General features: G+C 42.4%; 1 protein-coding gene across 1 annotated transcript in view; it reads right to left on the bottom strand.

Moving 5' to 3' along the window:
• Window positions 1–3,188: 3,188 nt before the first annotated feature.
• The window catches only part of DRG1 (developmentally regulated GTP binding protein 1), a 28,376-nt gene continuing 5,565 nt past the window's right edge, over window positions 3,189–25,999 (bottom strand). Inside the window, exons 4-9 of the mRNA XM_004615575.3 lie at window positions 20,632–20,701; window positions 16,844–17,013; window positions 12,349–12,479; window positions 9,912–10,079; window positions 8,989–9,111; window positions 3,189–3,496 (exon numbers count right to left, since the gene is read on the bottom strand). Coding sequence (XP_004615632.1) covers window positions 3,397–3,496; window positions 8,989–9,111; window positions 9,912–10,079; window positions 12,349–12,479; window positions 16,844–17,013; window positions 20,632–20,701 — 762 coding nt within the window. The 3' untranslated portion in view covers window positions 3,189–3,396. The remainder of the gene's footprint in view (window positions 3,497–8,988; window positions 9,112–9,911; window positions 10,080–12,348; window positions 12,480–16,843; window positions 17,014–20,631; window positions 20,702–25,999) is intronic.

Raw genomic sequence — 25,999 nt, 5'->3', positions numbered from 1 at the left:
GATCTATTTTTACTTCATGCTACCGAGTCAAATGACACTTCATGAATGAAGGACAAAGCAACTGGATAAGGTCTTGTATATTGAAGGTGCTGGCCACCTTTCCTGACACTCCCAAGAACATAAAGCATACGGCCTTTCAACAAAGCTTTGCTTTGTAGACTGAGCAGATCTGGCTCTGGAATACTTCATTAGTCCTCCCTAACTCCGAGTAGTAGTCTCAGTACCACTTTGCTGCTTTAGAAGTAGACCCTGTGTCTAAAATTCTGGCAAATGCTTTGTTTCCACAGTCCGTAGGAGTTGGAAAGCAGTCTCAAATTATGGCACCGCAAAGATGCCCACATTTTTTTCTGTGTACCATGCTTGTTTCTAGTCCATACTGATTCAACAGTAGTATATATTAAAAGAAGAGGAATAAGTTAGAGCTTCTAGTAAGAACTTCCATTTTGTGTTAGACTGGCGGAGCCAGTAATTTGAGAGATGGAGCAAGAAGGCAACAGGCACTATTGCTAAAGAAGCTGGACAGTCTAACAAAACTAATTTGGCATATTAAGTGAGGGAAGGTAAAAAGAGAATACCAATTGCAGTCTTTCAGGAGTTAAGAGGTCGGAAAGAAAATGATGTCTCTGCTAACAAATGTTATACATGGAACAGCTTTGAAAAGTTTGGCTGGTATGAGACCAGTTTAGAATCTGGAAATAAAATTTAAGAAACAATATACATATATACAAGGTATATTCAAAACAAAAAGGCAAGGAGCCACAGAAAAACCCACGGTAGATCTATAAGGAGGGTCAGATGGGGGAAATAGAGTGCTTTTCTAGAGCAGTTGAGCAACAACTGCTTAGGGAATGGGGGGTGGAGGGAGAATCAGAAAATAAAGGCTAGTTACTGAGTATCTTAAAGTGAGTCCCTATGACAGGGACAAATACAACCCAGGAATGAAAGTAGTTTCTGATTCAATAGTTCTATTCCCTTTGCCAATAAATGACTCTTGCTTATAATGGTCAACCTGTGTGATTCCCAGCACCACCCCACACGGTCCTGAGCCCTGCCAGGAATAATCCCTAAGCACTGTTGGGTGTGACCCAAAATAGAATGCGGCTTGGAGAAAAATAAAAAACATTTAGTTGTAGGGATGTCATAACGTTGTAGACCTACCTACCCAGCCAGCATTCCTAACAAAACTCTACCCCTCCCAGAACTGCCTAGTCTAAATTTAAACAGAAGAAATGAGAAAGGGTAATTCTCTCCTCGAGCACAAGGGTGTCTAGAGCAGAGTGCTGACAGAAGGGCTATTTAAAGTACATCTTGAAATCTTGGATAAACTAGATTTCAACATCCTTCTCAACATTTTAGTATTGCTAAATTCTTAGCCAATGAAAATAAAATTGGACATAATTTTCCCCAGACCTTGGGCATTCTATAGCTCAAAAAAAAAAAAATTTCTCTGAAGAATAAAGCATAGGCTATTGCTAGAAGCACCCAAACTTAGCTATCCCCCCTTTATACAGTACACTGCTGGAAACCTAGTACTTTCAGTTGCTCCAGAGGCTACTATCACCCCTAGGATGGTATCACCCATTCTGGGAAACAGTGCTCTAGAGCACAGTCTGTTTCACTAGTGATATCAAGGTCTATCCTGAAGTGACTATGACAACAGGCTGGGCCCGGGGGCTTATCTTTTCCAGGGAAGGGCTAAACCCAAGATCCAGGAAGACTATCAAAGGGAAACAACTGCCACAGTAAGGTAGCAGGAGCAAGTACTAGACGAGTATGTGGGTAATCTCCCATCCCACCCATCACAAATGCTAGAAGCTCTAAAATACCTAAAGAACGATCTACTTGCCTATTTTCCTTCCTAATTTTCTTACAGGCTAGCAACCTTTACAATCATCCCTATAATCCATACTGAACTAACTTTGACCTCTAAGAGTAAGTTAGTATAGCTCTCTCCTGTGTGCACATATCCACTCCATCCCTTTGCCCAGTCTCACTAGCCCAATACACAACAGATTTTTTCAACTGATTTCTTACTTTCATTTTTTAAGATTCTTTTCCTAGTCTGTAACCTCTGATTATACTATTAGTAAACTCTAAAGTAATCCACTTTTCCTAATCTGAACTCCCACACCTCCACACACATACAAATTTGAGCACTGGAGCAATATTCTGTCCCCATGTCTTCACTCCTTAGTATAAGGAACCAAGCAAAAAGGCTAGACTATGGCAAAAAAGACACAGCATGGTTTGGCTTATCATTCATAATGCAACAACCCAATACAAAAATTGGCTTTGAGGGGGCTGGAGCGATAGCATAGCGGGTAGGGCGTTTGCCTTGCACGCGGCCTACCCGGGTTCGAATCCCAGCATCCCATATGGTCCCCTGAGCACTGCCAGGAGTAATTCCTGAGTGCAAAGCCAGGAGTAACCCCTGTGCATCGCCGGGTGTGACCCAAAAAGCAAAAAAAAAAAAAAATTGGCTTTGAATATGGTGTAGAGTCCCATAAAGGAAAAGAACCAGTGACAACAGGTGCCAATATTCACTGAATAGTTACATACCAGATACTGTGCTAAGCATTTTATAAATGCAATCCCCCACACTTTTGGGGGAGGTGGGAGGTGGGAGGGTAGGGTCACTACCAGAAGTGTACTCAGGAATCATCTTGACATGCCCAACTGACCATATGGGATGCCAGGGATTGAACCCAGGTTGGCCACGTGCAAGGCAAATGTCTTACCTGCTGAAGAACAATCTCCCTTAATAGTAACAATTCCCATTCTAGAAGGTAAATTACATGTTAACCACACTGTAAGAGGAAACTGATGGTGGTTGAATAATTTGTGTGGAAGCCTGCAGCTAATAACAGATGGGCCTAATTTCAAACTGATGTGCCTGCCTAATCAGAGTACTTAACTGCTGTATTACTACATCTCCTGAAGGAACTACAAGGAAATCAACTTAGATCAAGTCTACCTGTCTCCAGCATCATCTAGGAAAGACCATTTAAAGACCCAAAGGCCACATCCTATTGGAAGTTTTTCATGACATCAAGATTTTGCACATCACATTTCTATATTTTATACATCCAACAAGACCAAGCTTGTAGATACCCCTTCCATTGCTACATCACCGGGCATAATCCTCATTTGGCCCATCATCCCCAAAACAGATTCTGACATGACACATGAACTGTACATAGCCAGCTGGCCTACCAGATAATTTATGCAGTTCAATAAACATGGTGACACCAAGATAAGTGAAGTTCCAGTTTGGGTTCCTCCATCTCCCTCCCCTGAATCCTGATCCAGTAGCTGCCAAAACAAGAAGGGGCTTGGGACAGGGTGCTTGGTCAAAGGGAAAGCTGCTGCGGTTGGCCTCGTAGAAAGGTAAAGGTTTCACTTCTTCACAATCTGAATGACATCCTCATCCTCCAACGTATGGTCTTTACCCACTTTTTGAGGATTATGTTTCACAGAGAGACCCCAGACCAGAGCACTGTAGGGAAGGGAAAAAAAAAGAACAGTTAGTGTAAATATTCCATTGGCCCAGATGACACCTTTCTACTAAAAACCAACAACAATTAAGATCCCTTGTCCCCAGTCTAGGACCATACTCAAAACGCAAAGACTTTGGGGCTGGAGCAATAGCACAGCAGGTAGGGCATTTGCCTTGCATGTGGCCGACCCGGGTTCGATTCCCAGCGTCCCATATGGTTCCCTGAGCACTGCCAGGGGTGATTCCTGAGTTCAGAGCCAGGAGTAACCCCTGTGCATCGCCAGGTGTGACCCAAAAAGCAAAAAACAAACAAACAAACAAAAAAACCCAAAGACTTTAGTTTAGACTTGACAAAGAAGGAAAGAAACTTTTGGAAGTTTCTCTTGTTCCAAAGTCTATTTTTATTAAGAAAGTTAGGGCGATGGGGCTGGAGAAATAGTGCATCAAGTTGAGGGCTGAGCACATGCTTCGCATTCAGGAGGTCCAGGTTTCATCTCAGGAACTACATGATCTCCAAAACACACCAATGAAAGAAATCCCCTCACCCAAATACCAAAGTTCCACTCACCACAAAAAACATGTGAAACACTAGCTGAACAATGATAAAGAGTTACAGAAAAATACCTATAAATAATTCAAACTGTATACTTGAATCTTAAAGATATGATATCAGTATAGAATGTTCCCATTCAATACTATCAACAGAGTGCCAATACAGTAGATAGGGTGCTTGCCTTGCACCCTATATGGCTGACCAGGATTCAATCTCCAGCATCATCACATATGGTATCCCAAGTCCTTCAGGAATAATTCCTGAGTACAGTCAGGAGTAACCCCAGGTGTAGCCCCCAAACAACAGAAAAACAGAATTGTAGGTCCTCTTTGCTCAGCAATGTTAGGCAAATTCTCCTTAACAAGAAACTGTAACTGATGTTCACCTAGCTTCATAGGAGATTTTTTTCTTAGGAGCTTGTAATGTGAACAAAAGTTTGCTGAGACCTGCCTCAAACACGTTAAGAACTATGTAAAAAGGTAGTAAATTGCGTCCATAGTATTTGCCCTGTAGTTTCTTTAAAATATATGTTCCAGAGCCAGAGCGATAGTACAGCAGACAGGACTTTTGCCTTGCACGCAGTCAACCTGGATTCGATCTCTGGCATCCCATACAGTCCCCCGAGCACTGCCAGGAGTAATTTCTGAGTGCAGAGCCAGGAGCAACCCCTGAGCATCGCCGGGTGTGACCCCCTTCTCTCTCCCCAAAAATATAAATAAGTTCTAAATAAGTTCATTTTAAGAAAAGGTTATCAGGAAAAGATAACTGTTAATAAAACATATCTATACATTTTTAAATGCAGTATACAGCAAGACAGCAAGAACAATGTAAGGTAAGCATTAGTGTCTCAAACTAGAAAAACAGGTTTTACCAATACAAATACAGTGCCTGCAAAAGTGCCCTAAAGTCAGTGTCTCCTATTCTGATGTCTAAAATATATGTACATAGACATATTTCCGCTCTCTGGAAAGCAACACAGCACAACATTAAAAGCCACAGACCAATAATCTTTCATTAATCCTATTTCTAGATAAAGAAAGAAATAGAAACAGGTGCCTACAGAGAAAACATTAAAGTTGAAAAAAAAGGAAAGGATGGGGCTGGAGCAATAGTACAGTGGGTACAGTGTTTGCCTTGCATGCAGCTGAGCCTGGATTCAATTCCAGGCATCCCATATGGTCCCCTGAGTGCAGAACCAGGTATAACCCCTGAACATCTCTATGGGTGGTGCCAAAGCAAAAGACATATGAACGTAAAAATGATATATCACATTGTATACGAACAAAAAATGAGTGCATACAGCCAAGAACAGGAAAGCAATGGGTCATAAATGTTATAATTTGTAGGCATAAAGCTGAATTTTTGTTTTTGTTTTGGGTGTTTACTCTTGGCTCTGTGCTCAGAGGTCACTTCTGATGGGGTGGCAGGGATCAAACCCAGGTCAGTAGCATGCAAGGCAAATACTTTACCCACTGTTTTATCTCTCTGGTCCCCTAAAACAGAATTTTTTTTCCTATTAAAGTGGTATTTGTGCAGGGACAAGAGACAGCACCTACCTTATATGTAGCCCATGTTGGTTTGCACTACCTGTGAGCAACTAGCAGGAGTGATCCCTGGATACAAAGCCAGGAGGAAGCCCAGAGTGTGCCGCACCCCCACCCTCCCGCTCCAGCTTAAAAAGAGCTTTTAAAATTTCAGTCTACAAAGATGAAAGCAATTATAAATACTGCAATCCAGTTAAAATACTTCTCTCTCACACAAAAATACACAAATCTTCAGAGGCTAGTGAGAGAGTATAGTGGGTATGGTGCTTGCCTTGCATGTGGCCACCCAGGCTCAATTCCCAGCACCCTATATGGTCCCCCAAACCCTCCAGGAATGCTCCCTGAGTGCAGAGCCAGGAATAATCCCTACACACCATAGGGTGTTGTCCCCCCCCACCAAAAAAATCTCAAAGGATTATGCATTACAATTATGAACTTATTTACATACAATTGAAATAGATAATAATGAAAGCCAGATTTATCATTAATGAAGTTCAAAATAACAAAAGGAGGAAAGCTAAAACAATTTAATAATAGTGAATGAAAACTGAAAGTAACAATACTAATTCATGGGGTTTTATTTTTTGGGGGCTGTACCCAGAAGTACTCAGGGCTTACTCCTGGCTCTATGCTCAGGGATCACTCCTGGCTCTGTGCTCATTCATTCCTGGCAGGTTTCAAGGGACCAAAGGAGTGCTGGGGAATGAACCCGAGGCCAGCTGTGTACAAGGCAAGCACCTTACCCACTATACTATCTCTCCAGCACTAATTCATGGTTTTTAAGATCCCTATCAATGGGTGACTGGAGCTGGGGAGATGGCCCCATGGGATGGAGAGCATGCTTTCATGTGGGAACCCAGGTTCCTCCTGAACACATGATGCCTCTGAGCACTATCACGAACAACCACAACCAAGCAACATGCCAGGAATAGGCCCCGAGCACCACTAGGTGTGGCCCCAAAACAAAAATCTCTAGATAGGTAGATGGGAAGAAAGGACAAAGACAACGGAAAGAGGGAGAGAGAAAGAAGAAATGGAGAGATGCAAACACAAAAATTAATACATAAGCTTGAATTAGTATCCACATATACATTTTCTTGCTCTGCTGAGGGGACCTACAAGCAATGACTAACTAGAAGTACACCTAACACACAGATATTGAAAATCAGGGTTTTTGAGAGAAGTGATTGATTCCAGGGATAGTAAAGGAAAAGTTATTATGAATCGGGAACACCTAGTAGTGCCAAAAAGTAAACATATGCTGCTAGGGAAAAATAAAACAAAAAAAGGTATCAGCTTATCAAACAAATGAACCAAACTGAGTTAAGTTCCTAATGTCCAAAAGTGGAATGAATAAAGGAACAAAATTATAGTACTGGATTATAGCCCACAGAATATTCAAGAATTCATAAAGATATAAAATGGTATAAATAGTAAATAGGGGAAGAGTAATCATTCTCAGATCTCTAGGGGCTAGAGCGACAGCACAGCAGGTAGGCACTTGCCTTGCACAAGGCCTACTGAGGTTCAATCCCCAGGACTACTGATGGTCCTCCAAGCCCCCCAAGGAGTGACTCCTACAAAGAACCAGGAGGGATCTGTGCCATGAGCACAAACAAATATAGTCCAAATCCCCTCTGCCGCCCCCCCCCCAAAAGTTCTAATAGATATATGTAAAAATAAGAGGCAAACAATCAGGACTGGGAAAATGGTACAGCAATAAATGAAGACAAACTTCACTAAAAGATACTAAAATCAATCAAAAGATCAAAAAAAAAGGTCCAAGGTGATAGCTTAAAGGACTAATGCATGTTTGCATGCTGGAGGCCCCCATTTGATTCCTGGCACTGCAGAGTCCCCTGATCACTGCAAGGAGAAACCCCCTGGCACCAAGTCCTAGGAATGTCCCCAAAATCTATGGAAAACAAAGAAGCTGTATAGAAAAAAACAATTTGCACAACTTAAAAGTATCTCCCCTAAGGTTTGCCAAATAGAAAGAGAAAATGAGTAATCTGTATAGAAGAGAAACCTAAACAACAGCAGTTTAACTGAGGCACTGAAGTAAATATTGCCATCAGTAAAACATACCAACATTGTGAATCTTATGATATCCTGCACTGAATGAGACATCACCATGTTTAGTATTACCCAAAAGTCATAATCTCACTTTAATCATGAGAAAACATTGGGCAAATGTTTTCTCATTTGCCCATCTCTCCCACAGTAAGAGAGAATTTATAAACTAATAGATCAGTACTCTTCAAAAATGTCAAGGTTTTGACTTCTGGCATTCAATCCATCAAAAACAATTTTCTAAAAGCACTTAAAATCACTCAAAGGGAAAATAACAACTAAATGCCAAGTAGATTCCTAAAACACACACACACACACACACACACACACACACACACACACACACACACACACACAAACACACACAAAGCCCTAAAAACTTCCTGGTATGGCTCAGAAACTAAAAATAAAATAAAGTAAAAAAATTCAAAATAAAATGGCTTTGAATTCTGTATCGGCAGTGAGAAGTATAAGAAATCAGACAGAGGGAATCTCAGTAGTGGAGACCTGTGTATTGCTGGCAGGAAGAATTAACATTTGTGGAATCGTAGAGAGTACAGCAGGCAGGGCACTCGCCTTGCTTGCAACAGACCGGCAGGTCCAATCCCAGCATCTCATGAGGTTCCTTGAACCCCGACAAAAGTGACCCGTAAGAGCAGAGCAAGGAGTAAGCCCTGAGCACTGCCAAATGTGGCCCCAAAACCAAAATAAATAAAATAAATCTCAATAATCAGGAGCCAGAGAGATAGTCCAGAGTTAAGATGCTTAAGACGAAAAGGCTTGTTCTTCAAACCTGTGTTCTCCCTTGAACACTTTCTTGCTTGTTCTATGTTTCTTTACTTTCACCTTGGAAAAGCCTGTGTTCTCTCTTAAACACATACTTCTTCTCTCTCTCTACCCATACATCTTTCAAAATGAGTTTTAATCAAAACTATCTTGCGTCACAAATTAGTTAATTAAAATTTGTGTTTGCCAAGCAGCTAATTAAAGAGACACGGAGCTTTCTACTGTCAACCATTCTAAGCTAAAGAGGCATCTAGAGACCATTTAACAGAAGACATCTATAAGATATTGAAGACCAAGAATATATAGTTCAAAGGGCACAGGCCTTGCATGCAGGAGGCCCAGGTACAAGCCATGATACCACAATATCCTCCAACATCAAGAGCAACTTTTGGGCACTGAGCTAGGAGTAGCCCCTGAGCACTACCAGGTATGCCCTCTGATGCCCAATTTCTTTAATTCTATTTTAAGAATTATTTAGTTACTGGAAACAATAGTTCACAGTAAAAACCAGGCACGTCATGACTTATAATACTTACTATTTGAATTCTTTAATAAGATTTTTATGAATCTTCATGCAGAAATCCTCCACTGTGGTCCTGGAATAAGGCAGCACCACTGGAGATGTGTAATCTGGCAACTGCCCTTTGGGTTTTGTATAACTAGAACAGAGAAGGAACACAGGTTACCTACTTCTTGGAATGCACTGAATGCAAATCAACCCTCCTTCACTCCTGAGAACATCAAAACAAGAAAACTTGAAATTTGAGGAAGAAAGTACTTTAAGAATGGCCAGTAAATAATAAAAAATTGTTTATATCTCAAAAAAGACATCATGTTAAAGAACTCCACAAGAATGGGCACTGGTGGAAGAATGGATACTTGAACAATTTGACTGAAATGCAATCATGAAAGTCTGTAAGTCTGTAAATGTATCTCACAATGACTCAGTAAAATAAAAAATTTAAAAAAGAAAGAAAGAAAGAACTCCACAGTATGGGGTCGGAGCAATAGTACAAAGGGTAGGGCATTTGCCTTGCATTTGGCCAACCCAGGTTCAATCCCTGGCATCTCACATGATCCCCCAAGTACTCTCAGAATGATTCCTGAGTGCAGTCAGGACCAGGTAAGACCCCAACACAAAACATAAAAAGGAACTCCACAGTATATGGGGCTAGAGTGATAGTACAGTGGGTAGGATGCTTGCCTTGCATGTGGCCGACCCAGGTTTGATCCCCTGAATCCTGTTATGGTCCCCAGAGCACCACCAGGAATAATTCCTGAGTGCAAAGCCAGAAGTAATCCCTGAGAGTCACCAACTGTGACCCAAAATTGCCCCCCCCCCCAAAAAAAAACCTCCACAATATCATTTAAGAATAGTCCAGTTTAATTCTTGGAGCAATGCTGCCTTTTCACTGGATAGGAAGTGAGAGAAGATTTAGGAGAAGAAAATAAGACTTACATTCTCACTAGTTTCAGATAGTCCCATATCTTTTCCAACAGATCATCAAAATTCCAGCGGTGATGAGCTGAGATGGGTACACAGTGAGGCACCTTATAGATGATATCTAGTTCCTCAATGGAGATCTGATCAATCTTATTCAACACATAGATGCAGGGAATATAAACTCTAAGAGACAGAAGTAAAACTGGAGATTAGTTGTTGACAAGTCTCAGTTTGATTATCAGCAATCAGTGATCACGGTCATCCCCTTGATCATTGATTTGTTTGAGCGGGCCCAGTAAGGTCTCCATTCGTGTAGCCCTGAGATTTTAGCAACCCTCTTTATCGTCCTTTCCAACGGGGCCCGGTGAAGACAGCCAGGCGAGAGGATAAGAGTCTCTTACCCCGGGCAGAGTCTCAGATTATCAGCAATAGGACCCCAAAATAGAAATTCTCAAAAAGAAGCAAATAAAGAAAAAGCTTCCCAAAAAAATTAGGTACAATGAAATAGTAAACTATAGCTTAAGAAGTAACACAAGAGGCTGGAGCGATAGCACAGCGGGGAGGGCGTTTGACTTGCATGCGTCCGATCCAGGTTTGATTCCCAGCATCCCATATGGTCCCCCGACCACTGCCAGGAATAATTCCTGAATGCAAAGCCAGGAGTAACCCCTGTGCATCGCTAGGTGTGACCCACCCCCAACCCCCGAAAAAAAGAAGTTAACACAACTTGGGGGCTGGAGGATAGCATAATGGGTAGGGCGTTTGCCTTGCACTCAGACAACCCGGGTTCGATTCCCAGCATCCCTATGGTCTCCTGAGCACCAGCAAGAGTAATTCCTAATTCCTGAGTGCAGAGCCAGGAGGAAGCTCTGTGCATTGCCAGGTGTGACCCAAAAAGCAAAAAAAAAAAAAAAAAAAAAAGAGTAACACAACTCAAAAGTAAGTCCCAATCACACAGATAATTACTTAGAAAGCATTTTGTAGTGCAAAGAAAATGAACTTTATAATTATCAGACTAAATTTACTCAGCTCTGTAACTTCCTAGATATATGACACAGAGCAAGTATAGAGTATAGAACTGATTTACTGGGGCTGGAGTGATAGTACAGCGGGTAGGGCATTTGCCTTGCACGCGGCCCACCTAGGTTCAATTCCCAGCATCCCTATGGTCCCCCCAAGCACCGCCAGGAGTAATTCAGAGCCAGGAGTAACCCCTGTGCATTGCCAGGTGTGACCCAAAAAGGGAAAAAAAAAAAGAGCTGATTTACTACAAAGCTGTTTGCAGAATCAGGACATGAGATACTGCTCAAATGTATGTCTAGCTAGCACATGCCTTGGATTATATGGCCCCATAAATACTGCCATGCTTGTCTCCCCACATACACACCAAGACAAGAGAATGGCCAGGGGCCAGAGAGAGAGTACAGCAGGCAGGGCGCTTTCCTTGCATGTGACCAATCATGTTTGATTCCCAGCAAGTGATATGAATCTCTGAACACTGCAAGGAGTGATACCTGAGTGCAGAGCCAGGTGTAACTATTATCAAACTATTAACTTTTGTGTATTTTAAAATGAGAATCCAATAATCCACCCAAGTTGTTCAATATAAACAAATAAACATGGAAGCAGCTAGAACATATTATATCCAGGGCCAGAGAGTGAGTACAGCACTTGCCTCACATACAACAGACCCAGATCTCTGGCACTGCATACATCCCCTGACACTGCTGAAAGGATCCCAGAGCAGGAGTAAGTCCTGAGCACTGCCCAGTGAGGCTCCCCTTTCCCTGCCAAAAATATTCAAATGCCAAGAATAATTTTAACAGCGGTTTCAATTATTTTTCATTATCAAATATTAATAGCAAAGCTTCATAGATATATAACTGAACAGGGTTTCAGTTTCATATTTTTAAAGTTAGAACAAAATAGATTAGGTATTCTGAGTTCTAAAAAACAGCCTACTGGATTTCTCAACAAATACTAAGCAGAGTGAGAAACTTTTCTCTTCAACAAGTATATGACACAGAACTCAGGACTCACCCTAGTTCACAGCAATTATGACCATCATCATCAAACTACAGTGCAATAGGATGTTATGAATCAAGATACTTGGAGCCAGAGCAATAGCACAGCAGGCAGGCTGTTTGCCTTGCATTGGGCTGACCTGGGTTTCAGCCCCAGCATCCCATATGATCCCAAAGCACCACCAGGAGTGATTCCTGAGTGCAAAGACTGGAGTAACCACTGAACTTTGCCAAGTATGACCCCAAAACAAAAACAAAACAACAACCAAAAAACCAAGATCCACTATTGAAACCAAGGCCCACTACTGTCTAAGAAGGAAGCACAATTGGCACCAAATCAAAGCCAGTCAGGTTCATTAACCAATGTTGTTTCCATTAAAAAGTTTCAAATTCAAAGTCAGGCACCAGACTGCACACACAATCAGTACCTGTTTCCTTCCACTACATCAATGAGGTCATCTGCTGTGGCATCGCTACGCAGAGTCACATCAGCATTATGAATTTTGTATTCAGCCAGAATGCTCTTCACAGTTTCAGCATCCAGCTCACTCTGAGGGCACTGAAACGACATAGAAGACAGTAACCGGTCAAAGAGTAGGAAAGTACTGATATACCAGGAAAATCCTAGCAAACTCACTTCTTCAGTTTATTATCCTAGATGGAAAACTTTCAGTAGAAAATATTTTTTTCCTCGCTTTTTTTTTTTTCAATTGAATCACTGTCAGAACAGTTACAAAGCTTTCCAGTTTAAGTCTCGGTCATACAATGATCAAACACCCATCCCTTCACCAGTGCACATTTTCCACCACCAAAAACCGCAGTATGCCCCCATCCCAACCCTCCCCCTGCCTATATGGCAGATGATTTCCTCAGTAGAAAATATTTAAAACTAAAACTCTTGTGCCAGAAAGATAGCTGAAACGTGTGAAGTATATGCCTAGCAGGATCGAGATGCTAAGTTGCTTGTTTGTTTGGGGGTGAGGGACTTCGGGGAGGGGAAAGCCATCTTGGGCTACACCCAGCAATGGTCAGGGCTTACTCCTGACTCTACACTCAGGAATTCACTTTGAGGGACCATCTGGAATGCAAGAAGTCAAAACCACATGCAAAGCAAGTAGCCTACCTGCTATGCTATCTAAACTATCTTTCCAGCCCCAACAAGCAATAAGTTTTACCCCCAGCACCCAGATAGCTGCCCTAGGAACAGTTCTGGTTATTCCCAAGTACTGCTGAAGGGTCCCTTGGCTGAGCCCAGTGGTACTGGGCTCAGAGAAGCACCATATCACCAGGCTTGAACACCAGTCAGGCTGACTATTGCAGGTAAGGCCAATATAAAAACAAACTAAAAACCTTTCTCAATCCAAATTGTGCATAATCACCACCATCCCCTTCCCCCCAGCTTGCCCAATTCATAGGTTTAAGTCATAACCCAGTTACCACAGAATGCGGCTGTGTTTAAAGAGAGGGTCTTTAGAGAAATAATTAAGTTAAAGAAGTCAAATGGTTGAGCCTGAATCTAATGTGACTGGTATCCTTATTAAAAATGGAGATCAGGGAGGCCGGAGCAATAGTACAGGAGGTAGGGTGCTTGCCTAGCACGTGGATGACCCAGGTTCAATCCCTGGCAACACACAAGACCCCCTGAGCACTGCAAGGTGTGGCCCAAAAACAAAACAAAAAAGATCAGGGCACAGTCACATAGAGGAAAGACAATGTGAATTCAAAGGAAAAAGACAATCAATAAACTGAGAGGCCTTAGAATAAGTTAGCCCTGCCTTGCCCAAGCACCTGGCACCACAGGGCTTATGCAACACTGCATCCTTCAGTCCTAGCACTGAACCATCCAGGTCAACTGGCTGAGTATCACTGAGAGTGGTTTCCAGGGTCCCTAAGCACTACTTATGAGCACCACCCCCTAAAACAAACAAAAACCACTAACCCTATCTTGGCTGGAGATGTGACTCAATTAAGGACACATACTTAGCAAGTGAAAGATCCTGAGTTCAATCCCTGGCACAGCATTACCAACTATAGCCCCACTGACCCAAGCACCAGCACCACATGAGTAAGGAGTACAGGGGGTAGGGTTGGGGGAAAATACAATTGGAATCCAAGTTAAACTATCCCAAACCTTAATCCCAGAGCTTTTGGGGTAGAGAGCTTAAAACTATGCCAATCAGGGCTGAAAGAGTAGTACAGTAGCTAGGGTACAGCTGCTGTGCCAGACCTGGCTTTGATTCCTGGCAACAGAGTCCCCAAGCACTGCCAAATGTGCCCAGGAGGATCCAAGTAGAGTCAGGGTGGTTCAGATAATCACTGGCACTGCAGGGACCGAAGAGCATCACATCCTCAGCCTTAAACCACTTGCCTGGTTGGCCAACAATCACCAGTGGGACTCCTGAGCACCTAAGCACTGCGTGAGGTTCCAAAAAATTAACTACACCAATCAAACGTAAGCAACCTCTAAAAAGCTAAATGTTGTAAAAAAAAATCCTGGCCCTCAATTTTTTTTTTTTTTTGCTTTTTTTGGGTCACACCTGGCGATGCACAGGGATTACTCCTGGCTCTGCACTCAGGAATCACTCCTGGCGGTGCTCAGGGGAGACCATATGGGATGCTGGGAATCGAACCCGGGTCGACCGCGTGCAAGGCAAACGCCCTACCCGCTGTGCTATTGCTCCAGCCCCCTGGCCCTCAATTTTTGAAAGAGCACCAATAGAACTAAACACTCTACTCTGAACACTTAGTTTCCACAAACTAAACTCTTCGGATTTCCTTGTCTGAGAAATTATTTTCTGATTTACCATCTCCTAACTTCTAATCATTTGGGGCTACAGGAGTTACAAAGGAAAGTCAAAGGATCAATCTTTCAAGCTCTTTTCTATTTATACTTACTTCTTAGTAATTTCACCTAAGCTCCTGACTTTAAAGTACTGGATCAGGGAGACAGTACAGCAGGTAAGGTGCTTGCCTTGTATGCAGCTAATCCAGATTTGACCCCCCAGCATCCCACATGGTCCCCAGAGCACCACCAGGAGTGATTCCTGAGTGCAGAGCCAGAAGTAACCCCTGTGCATCGCCAGGTGTGGCCTCCAAAACTAAAAAAAAAATTTCTTTTTGGGTCACACCCAGTGATGCTCAGAGGTTACTCCTGGCTCTGCACTCAGGAATTACTCTTGGTGGTGCTTGGGGGACCATATGGGATGCCAGGGATCAAACCTGGGTCGGCCTCGTACAAGGCATATGCCCTACCTGCTCTACTATCGCTCTGGCCCCCCAAAATCAAAATTTTAAAGAATTAAGTTCAGAGGTACTAAATGTATACATGCAGTACAGCTGACTTCTTCTCTGGCTACTTGAGTCTAACTCATTTCAAATTGGCATCTCAAACTAAATAAGCCTTATCTTCTTTCCTCCAAATATATTCTACCTGCAATACTCCCAGTTATCTATTTCTCTAACAATACACATCTGAGTATAATTCAAACTCCTTATTTTAAAAAAAAGGAAAGAAAAAAAAAAAAAGCTTGGAATCAGTAAGATAGTGAAGTGGGTAAGTCACTTGCCTTTGTAGGTATCCAACCCAAGTTTGACCCCCAGCAACCCATTTGGTACCCTGAGTACTGCTTCTCAATAAAGTCAGTCTGTTTCCTATTAAAACTTATGCTAAATCAGACCAGGAGGAATGAGGCTCAGTAGCAAAACTCATGCTTTGCATGAATAAGGACCGGAGTTTGATCCGTGACGCGCACACACACATGCACACAAAAAACAGGAAGATAGCTCAAAAGACTGCAGCTTTTCATGCAAGAAACACAGGTTTGATTCCCAGCATCTCTTCAGCCTCCAAGCACCACTGGGAGTGATCCTGAAACACTGAGCAATTAATAGCCCAAACCGCACCCACTCCTCCCACCATAAAACCAAGTTAAATCATGTTCATATGCCATAGTTAAAAACATCGTATATTTTTTTATGTTTAAATATCAGGATTTCACATTTTAATACTCCCTTACATGAAGTATTCTTCTCCCAAATTTCCCTCTGGTTCACTCTCTCACAATACCTCAGAGAACATTCAATTCTAATCAACTGGTTACACTGCAACCTTTCACCAACACTCTTTATAGTTGATTTTTATTTTGAGGGGGTTGGGTGACATCTGGCAGTGCTCAAGGTCACTCTTGGCAGTGCTTATTGGACCACCTAGTGCCAGAGATCAAATCAGGTGTATGTAGCATACCAAGTAAGCACTTTTTGTTTGTTTTGATCACTGGACCACACCCTACAGTAGTCAGCCCTTATTCCTTGCTCTGCACTTGAGGATTACTCAGGCAGGGTTGATACGGGGTGTTGTGGATTGGGGGTGTTACGGATTGAACCTGGGTCTGCTGTGTGCAAAGCAAACACCTTACTGACTGCACTATCTCTCCAGCCCAAGACAAGCACCTTAATCCCCATTATTATCTTTCTAGTCCCCTAGTTTACTTTTGTATTTAAATTTATCATTATTTAATATTTCCCCATATTAGGCTATTACACAGGAAAGTTTTATCTTCTTTGCTCCCTCTCCCATTCCTCATCCAGATCCTAATACTTGGTTCATGGTAAATGGTCTATTTAGTAAATGGTCTTTTTTAGTAAATTATAAAAGGACATTAGCAGTCACCTACATCATGCAAACATTAGATCACACTGTACTCCCACATACCACTACAAAAGAGGAAACAAGGACAAAAGATAAATCTTAGTGTAATGCCTGTCCTACTTTAAAGTCTTATCAGCTGTTACAAGACCACTGTGTTACCTCAGTTACTGCTTGGAGAGAAGGTGAGTTACTTCTAAATGTCAATGTCCCAGCACCTCAATCCATACCCCACGCAAGCCCTTTCTGGCAGCATGTCCCATTTCATCTCCACTTACAGTGGCTGTGAGATTAATGCCTCCTTTATCCTTTTTCTTAAAGCCAATGTTAGGGGGTTTGCTGTTTAAGCGAATACCAAAGCCTTCCAGCTCATTTTCAATTATCTTCTTATGTCCCAAGGGTTTCAGAACATCCAGAACAATCAGAATCAAGTTACAGGTCCGGGCCACTAAAGAATAAAAGGAGGAAAAAAATTACACCTCAGCAAAGTTCAGTAAAGGCTTATTAATCCAAGTACCCAAATAAACTATAGGGTAGAAGGGATGAGGTAAGGATGAAATTCCTATACTTAAAAGACAAAAGATTTGGGCCTTTCAAGATAGCTTCAAGTACATCAGGTGTCAGGATGACTGAGCTGTCTACAGTATCAGACTCAAGTAGTTGATAATATGACTAACATGTGAGGCTCTGAATTGCAATCTCCTGTACATATTCTGGCCCCCATCCAGCAGTCTAAGATGACCCTGGTGGCCCTAGAGCACAGTTTAGCAAGCATCACATCTCTGAGACCAAGCACCAAACGGTCAGGCCCATTCCGGCAGGCTGAGTGAGCATCACAGAAACTGATTGGTCAAGGCCTCTCCCCCCAACATAAGCACACTTGAAATGCTTTTTTTTTTTTGGTTTTTTTTTTTTTTGCTTTTTGGGTCACACCTGGCGATGCACAGGGGTTACTCCTGGCTCTGCACTCAGGAATTACTCCTGGCGGTGCTCAGGGGACCATATGGGATGCTGGGATTTGAACCCGGGTCGGCCGCGTGCAAGGCAAACGCCCTACCCGCTGTGCTATCGCTCCAGCCCCCCTGAAATGCTTTTTTTTGAAACAAAAAAAGTTATTTCAAGTTTTTTGGTTTTTCTTTGGAGGCCTCACCCAGTGGTGTTCACGGCTTACTCTTGCCTCTGTGTTAATTTCCTGGCAGTGCTTGGGGGACCATACAGAGTACCAGAAATTTGAACCAGGGTCAGTCATGTACAAGGCAAGTGCCTTACTCCTGTACTACCTCTTTGACCCACACCTGAAACTCTTAAGGTTACCAAAAACTTAAAAACATACATCAATTGCAATGTAGTCTGTTTTCTTCTAGTATATATAGATGTATCAAATCATTTGAAAAATAATTCAGGCAGCCGGAGCAATAGTGCAGCATGCAGGACATTTGCCATGCAAATGGCTGATCCGGGTTCAATCTCCAGCATCCCATTATAGTCCCTCTAGCACCGCCAGGAGTAAATCCTGAGTGCAGAACCAGGAGTAACCATAAGCATTGCCAGGTGTGGCCCAAAAACAAACAAAACAAAAAAGTTTAGGATAGAACCAGGGAGGTGGCTCAGCAGCAGAGTGCATTGTTACCTGTACAAGGCCCTGGGTTCAATTCCTGGCAAAAAAATCAGAGTCAGTGGGCCAGAGAAAAAGTACAGGAAGTAAGGTGCTTACTGTGCATAGGCTGACCCCAGTTCAAATTCCTAGCACCACATATGGCCCCCTAAGAACTGCCAGGGATCACTCCTGAGCAGAGAGCCAAGAATAGTCCATGAGTACCACTGAGTATGACCCAAAAACAAAAATATGTCAGAATGAATACATAAGGCAAGAGTCCAAATTCCTCAAGTGTTAATAAAGATCCAAAATGAAAAGCACTCAAAAATAATCTAGTAAGCATAGTTTCATTTTAGTTAACTTTACTGTTATTTTTAACTTGACATCTGTATATTGTGCATGTATGAAAGTACATTGTTTAAAGTTCTGAATGAAAGAAACTGGATACAAGGGGAGGAAGAGAAAGGCTTTAACTTGTAATTCCATATATTTTATTGTCAACTATTTACAAAATTAAAGTTCCATTGGATTATATATGTAGTAATAACATTGAAAACATCAAAGAAGGTTCTTCCCCAAGTAGCTTGTGAAAAGGAAGTCAGAATGTCTGGGAGCTATGTGCAACTTGTAAAAACTGCTTTCTGGGGCTTCAGTAAGCTCTTGTTGACTGATCCACCAGGAATAGGACAGGCCTAACTTATCCTTTTACTATTTAAAAGTAAAAGGAGACAGGGCCAGAGCGATAAAACAGGCAGCTTTGTAGGTAGCCAGGAAGCTTGGTAGGTAGACAAGCAGCTTTGTAGGTAGCCAAACCGAATTTTAATCCCTGGCATCCCATAAGGTTCCCTGAGTACTACCAAGGGGTAACTCCTGAGTATCACTGGGTATGACCCAAAACAAAAACAAGCAAACAAAAAGGAGATATAATATTGCAGTTCACTGATCAAGCACCTGCCTGAGGTCCTGGGTTTAATTCATGGCACAATAGAGTCCCTCCCCACCCCACCATGGGGCTGGAGAGATACCTTGCATGCGGCTGACCTGGGTTTGATTCCCAGCATCCCATATGGTCCCCTGAGCACCACCAGGAGTAATTCCTGAGCACAGAGCCAGGAGTAACCCCTGTGCATCGCCGGGTGTGACCCACAGTCAGTCAGTCACAGTCATCCCATTGTTCATCGATTTGCTCGAGCAGGCACTAGTAACATTTCATTGTGAGACTTGTTACTGTTTTTGGCATATCAAATACACCACAGGTAGCTTGCCAGACTCTGCCATGTGGGTGCGATACTCTTGGTAGCTTGCCAGGCTCTCCAAGAGGGGCGGAGGAACCAAACACTTGTCAGCTGCGTGCAAGGCGAGCGAGCGCCCTACCGCTGTGCTATCACTCCAGCCCCAAAAAGGAAAAAAAAAAAAAAAACAATAGAGACCCCCCCCCAATGCTGAATATGGCTCCCAAACAAAAAAATGTTTGCAAGTGAAAAAATAATGAAAGGAATGAGTAGGAATCAGGAAACCTAGGTCCTAGTTCTAAACCTGCAATGAACTTTTGAACCACTGGACCAAAGTATTTCACTTCCATCGTTCATGTTTCTCCTTAAAAGTAAAGCTCTGACAGGTACAAGCTAGCAGTGACTCGGCGATCCGGCGACCTCGGGATGGGGGCGGTACTGTGCCCAGACGAGACCCGAAGCGGCCATACAGGAACAGAGGCTCCATTCCTGAGCGACCAAGATCTCGGAGGCCCACTAACTACTTTCGGCACCCAGCGGCTTCTTGCAGAAATGCCTCTAGACTGTGAACTAAGTGACGGTCCCATGCTGCCCCAGGAGGGAAATGGTTTTTCTCTCTCAGTCTTTCCTTTCGGCAGCGTCAATCTCTTAAAACCCACTAAACAAAGGTAGGAGCTTGCAGTGATGCAACCTCTGGCAGAAATTTTTCCGGACTTAATTACTAAATACCAGAAATCCAAAACCTCATATGCTCTTCATTCTCAGCAATGGAAAACATATTATCAAATGATGCCTTTTCGGCAGGTCTGATTGTTGGGGGAAAATTCCAAATAATAATAAGAAGTTTACTGTTGAAATATTGAATGTAATCAAAGTGAACAGAGATTAAAGTGAAAATCAGCCACCCAGGAGGAGGGTGGGGTGGGATGGGAGATATACTGGGGTTCTTGGTGGTAGAACACGTGCACTGGTGAAGGGACGGGTGTTTGACCATTGAATGACTGACTTAAACCTGAAAGCTTTGTAACTTTTCTCATGGTGATTCAATTAAAAAATTTAAAAAAAAGAAAGTAAAGCTCTGGATTATTATTCTTTGAGGCCCCTCCAATAAGAAGTGAGAAAAAAAAGTCTTTCACTTTAGTATCAATTATTTCCAAACCAAATAGAGCTTTTCTAAAAGCACAGTATCTAGTAAAAGGATAACACCTCACCAGGATGTTGACCCTGGATTACTTACCTGCAATGACCTGACGGCCTCTACCTTTCCCATCCTTGGCACCCTCAATAATACCTGGGAGATCAAGGAGCTGCAAAATCAAGGAAAAGAGAAACTAATTATAAATATGAACAAAGTAAAAAGAACTATCAAGCATCTAAAATTCAGGATATCTGAAACTAATCTTCCTAAGTGCGCATATGAACATTAATTTTATTAATCACCTTCTAAACTTAAGTACTTTACCTAGCTTAAACTGAACCCAGATCAGCCGTGTGCAAGGTCAAAGCCCTTCCCGCTGTGCTATGGCTCCAGTCCCTCTTGGAGAACCTGGCAAGCTACCGAGAGTATCCTGCCTGCATGGCAGAGCCTGGCAAGCTACTCGATATGGCGTGTTTGATATGCCAAAAACAGTAACAAGTCTCACAATGGAGACGTTACCGGTGCTCACTGGAGCAAATCGATGAACAATGGAAAGACAATGCTACAGTGCTACCTAGCTTAAAATGCCTAGAGATTCAACAACCCAATCCAAAAATGAGGAGAGGAGATGAATAGACAATTTTCCAAAGAAGACATTCAAAGACCAATAGGCATATGGAAAAAGTGCACACGGTCACTCATAATCAGGGAAATGCAAATCAAAACACTGATGTGGCATCTCATGCCTATGAGAATTGCATATATCAAAAAGTCTAGAGAAAGCCAATGTTGTCAGGATTGTGGTGAGAAAGGTATCATCATCCACTGTTGGTGGGAATGTCATCTGGTTCAACATTTTAGCAAAGTAATATAAAGATCTCTCAAAAAAAATATGACTAGCATACATACAACCAGCAGTGCCATTTTTTGGCATCTATCTCCAAAACCACAAAAACATTAACTTAAAAGAATATATGCACACGCACGCGCGCACACACACACACACACACGAGACGTGTGTGTGTGCATGTGTATGCATACATTTGGAAATAACCCAAATGTCCAACTACAGATGAATAGATCAAGAATTTGTGGTAGTTGTGGTATATATTCACAATGGATACTATGCTGCTTCAAGAAAGAAAAAATCATGCAATTCACAACATGGATAGAGGATATCACGCTGAATAAAGTCAGAAGAAAAGGGATAGATACAGAATAATCACTCTCATATGTGGCACTTAAAAGATACACATCAAGGGGCTGGAGAGATAGCACAGCGGGTAGGGCGTTTGCCTTGCACGCAGCCGACCCGAGTTCAAATCCCAGCATCCCATATGGTCCCCTGAGCACGGCCAGGGGTAATTCCTGAGTGCAGAGCCAGGAGTAACCCCTGTGCATCACCAGGTGTGACCCAAAAAGAAAAAAAAAAAAAAAAAAAGGATACACATCAAAGTAGCAAGGACCAAAGACAAGACAACAGAACAACACACAAAACCGAGTTTATTTAAAAAACAAACTGAGTTTGTGTAGGTGTGGGAGTGGTGCTGAAAGGGAAATACAGTGGCAACCTTGGAGGAAGAAGGTGGGTACACTGGTGATAGGTGTGGTGTTAGAATGAATTACGTACACACAAAAACAATAATTAACAATATTTTAAATTACAGTTCTTTTTTTTTAATTGACTTTGATCAACTACAAAGGTTTAAAAATAAACAAAATGCCTAGCAAAATGTGGGGATATATTCATTGGTAGATTATAACCCACATTCTTCAGGCCAACGAACCATTCTACCTCTCTATCTTTCCAGCTAGATCACTTAGTAGGTTGAGCACTTGCAAAGCACACTCCACATGCAGGACGTCCAGATTTGATCCCCAGAACTGTATGGTTCCCCAAGCAGTGCAAGGAATAACCCTTGAACACAGAGTCAGGAGTAGCACTCCACCCCCCAGCACCATTGGATTTATCCCCAAACCAAAAAGTTCTTTCAGTATCCCCCCACTTTTCAAAAGATTGAGCCTCCACACATATTCTTCACTATAGGAAATAGCCAAATCTTTTTTTTCTTTTTTTTTGGTGAAGGCAGGGGAAGGTTGGGGCCATAGTTCTGCATTCAGGGATCACTCCTGGTAGGGCCAGCAGGACCATATAAAGGGCCGGGGATCAAATCATAATGGGTCATGGGCAAGGCAAGTCTGTCCTCCCATCCCCCACCCACCCACTATACTCTTTCTCCTACCCCAGAAACAACTGAATCTTAAAAATAACATTTGAGGGGCTGGAGCGATAGCACAGCGGGTAGGGCGTTTGCCTTGCACGCAGCCGAGCCGGGTTCTAATCCCAGCATCCCATATGGTCCCCTGAGCACCGCCAGGGGTGATTCCTGAGTGAAGAAGAGCCAGGAGTAACCCCTGTGCATTGCCGGGTGTGACCCAAAAACCAAAAAAATAAAATAAAATAAAGTAAAAATAACATTTGATACTTAGTGATCAGCTAGGGAGATGACTCAAAGGACTTATGTATATGCTTTGCATGTGAGAGACTGGGTTAACTCACTGGCACCTCATGGGCCCCAGAGCAGCATCAGGTATGATCTCAAAAAGAAAAAAGATATTAAGAAATTCATGTTAATCACATGTGCCCTGAGCTGGAAACATTTTTTTTTCCCTTAAATTTTGAGACCACACCCAATAACTACTCCTGGCTTTGTGTTCAGAAGACACTTCTGGCAGTACCTGGGGCACTAAATGCAATGCTAGCTGCAAGAAAGGCAGGTGCCTTAATCCTGTACTCTCTCTCCAGTTCAATTAAACCTAGAAACTTTAACTGCATTTATTTGAAAAGCTAAACAAAGGTTGAGAGGCTGTGTGTTGCTCAATGGTAAAAGGCATGCCTACCATGGGTTCTATCCCTGATAATGCACTGAAAAGCTACACAGGGACTAAGGAGCACACACAGCAGATCATGATCAGTAAACAGCATTTCCCACTCAGAGGAACTAGAGTCCTTTCTCAGCCCTCCCCCTGGCCTACAGGTTTGTCTCAATCGAGGGATAAGTATGTCCCACATAATGGGGTTTGGTAAAGCTGTCAAGAATAAGGCCTACATTAGAGGATGACAAAGAACAAAAGTGACTGTTTATGTTCAGAAATATTTGGTAATCCAGGGTAAAAATAAATAAAATATATCAAAATATAGGAGAATAGTATCTATAGCTAACAGAGATATTTGTTAGATTGCTTATGCCCATATTGGAGGAAATATGATAGACTCTGCAACTTACCTTCATGAGCTTCCGAAGTATGGTGTGAAGGTTGGCCTGACAAATTACATAGCAACAAAGTTCTGCTGGCCTGTATATGTGTTCTGGCCTATTGCTGGTCTGCAGGCTTCTCAACAGGTTTGGCACAGAAAAGACTTATGAAGACCAACTAAGGTCACTAAAGATTAACACAACATGGGAAACGTTAACAGCCAACCTGCTGACTTCACCTGCTGTTTGAATATAGAACTTGCCAGAATTGCTATCAGAAATAAAAGTTTCTCTGTTTTCCCTTTTTCCCCCCGCCACTTCTCCTCCCCAGGGAGTCTCTGGAAATAAAATGTTTAAGGTCATAAAAGTAGCTGTGGATAGAGGATTGTTTATCCCTCCTAGTACCAAGTGATTCCCTGATTATTTGAATATCTCTCTTAGTTTGTATCAAATGTTGCACCACAAGGAAGAGTAGACTCTCAGAAGTGCAGCCAGAAGAGCTGGCTCAGCCAAGGCTTGAAGCACCTCAACAGCATGCATCCTCTGATAATGACCCAGGTCCTGACCTCGATGCCTACTTAGCTATTCTTTGATTCCAATTTAGACCACAATAATTAAAACTGCCAATATTTTTAAAGAAAAATGAATAAATAAATTGCAAACTCTGGGAAAAAATTTTTTTTCAAAAGGCAAAATCAAAAGGCAAGGGATTTAATTCAGAACTACATTAGAACAACATTACGGAGCTAAACACTGCAGACTTTATGCATTACCTGACAGAAGGTAATGAAGATGCTTATAAGAAACAAAGGGCAGGGTGGGGGAAAGGAGACTGGAGAGACAGGGATTAAGGTGCTTGATTTGCACCTGGCTAGCCCCAGTTCAATCCCTGACACCATATATGATCCCCCAAAGTCTTGCCAGGAGTAATACCTGAGAACAGAAACAGGATTTTGTAATCCTTGAGCACCAATAGGTGTAACCCAAGACTCCCTCCAAGATGATATGTTTAAAACATAAAATAATTTTTTTAAAACAAAGTATAATATGGAGATGTGTAAGAAAGTTTATGTGGCTATACAAAACAACCCTGTCTATGAACAAAAACCTAAGAGATAAGCAAAAAAGGACTAGAGCAATAATACAGAAGGTAGGATGAGACCTTGCAAGCAGCTGACCGAGGTTTGATCTCCAGCATCCCTTATGGTCCTCACAAGCAGCAGCGTAAAAAAAAAGGAACCAGGGTTTCTTCAGAAATAGATGCTTCCAGAGAAAAGGCAGATAAATAATATTAATCTGGAACATGTAATGCCACAAAATAAGGAAGTATTTGGGAATCCTGAGGATTGATTGACAAGTCATTTTCAGCCACTGCACAGCCAGGTGTGTGGGCAGTGGGTAAGGTGGTATGGTGTGGGTAAGGTGCTTGTATAGCAGAGAAGGTACTTATCCTGCACCCAGCTGACCCAGGTTTAATCCCTAGCACTTCGTATGGCCCCCCCAAGACTTCCAAGTATGATTCCTGAGTGCAGAGCAAGGAGTAAATCCTGAGCACTATGGGTATGGCCCAAAATCGGGGGGGGGGGGGGCAAGGAGAGTAGGGGCTTATGAGACAACCATAGTAGTCAACCTGAAGGAGTTTCTAATGATGAAAGCCTGAAAAATAAGCTGAATGGCAGTGGAACTGAAGAGGTAAGATAGGGGTACGGAGACATGCCTTGCATATGGCTGATCCAGGTTAGATTCCCAACACCACAGTTCCCCAGAGCAGCAACAAGCCCTAGAGGCCCCTGAGCACTGCAGGGGGGGGGCATGAAAATCCTTAAAATCTGACCACTGCTCCTCAGGTCCTTGCATTGCACTATTGCCAGTTTGTCTAAGAACAGCCAGAATGAAACTCCAGATTCTCTTGAGTATTCCCTGAGACACTCCACTCAAAGAATAATAATGATGGTAGCACTGGATTATAACCAATAAATAAGATACCCATGAGTCTATCCTGACACAAATTACTGAATAAGTAAATGTAGGGAAAGAGTTCCATGTAGAATTTCAATTAATGTAGTAGGAAAGAGAAAAGCAGAATCATTATTAGGCTAAGAAACACAGTAGTGATTACTACAAAAAGATCCACCGATGAATACTAAAACAAGTATACAAGTCTCCCAAGGTATTTATTAACTACATAAAGAAAGGTAACAGCTTTCTAA

Source organism: Sorex araneus, chromosome 9 (assembly GCF_027595985.1).
Source record: "Sorex araneus isolate mSorAra2 chromosome 9, mSorAra2.pri, whole genome shotgun sequence".
NCBI classification, from domain to species: domain Eukaryota; kingdom Metazoa; phylum Chordata; class Mammalia; order Eulipotyphla; family Soricidae; genus Sorex; species Sorex araneus.
This window is presented reverse-complemented; position numbering and strand designations above follow the sequence as displayed.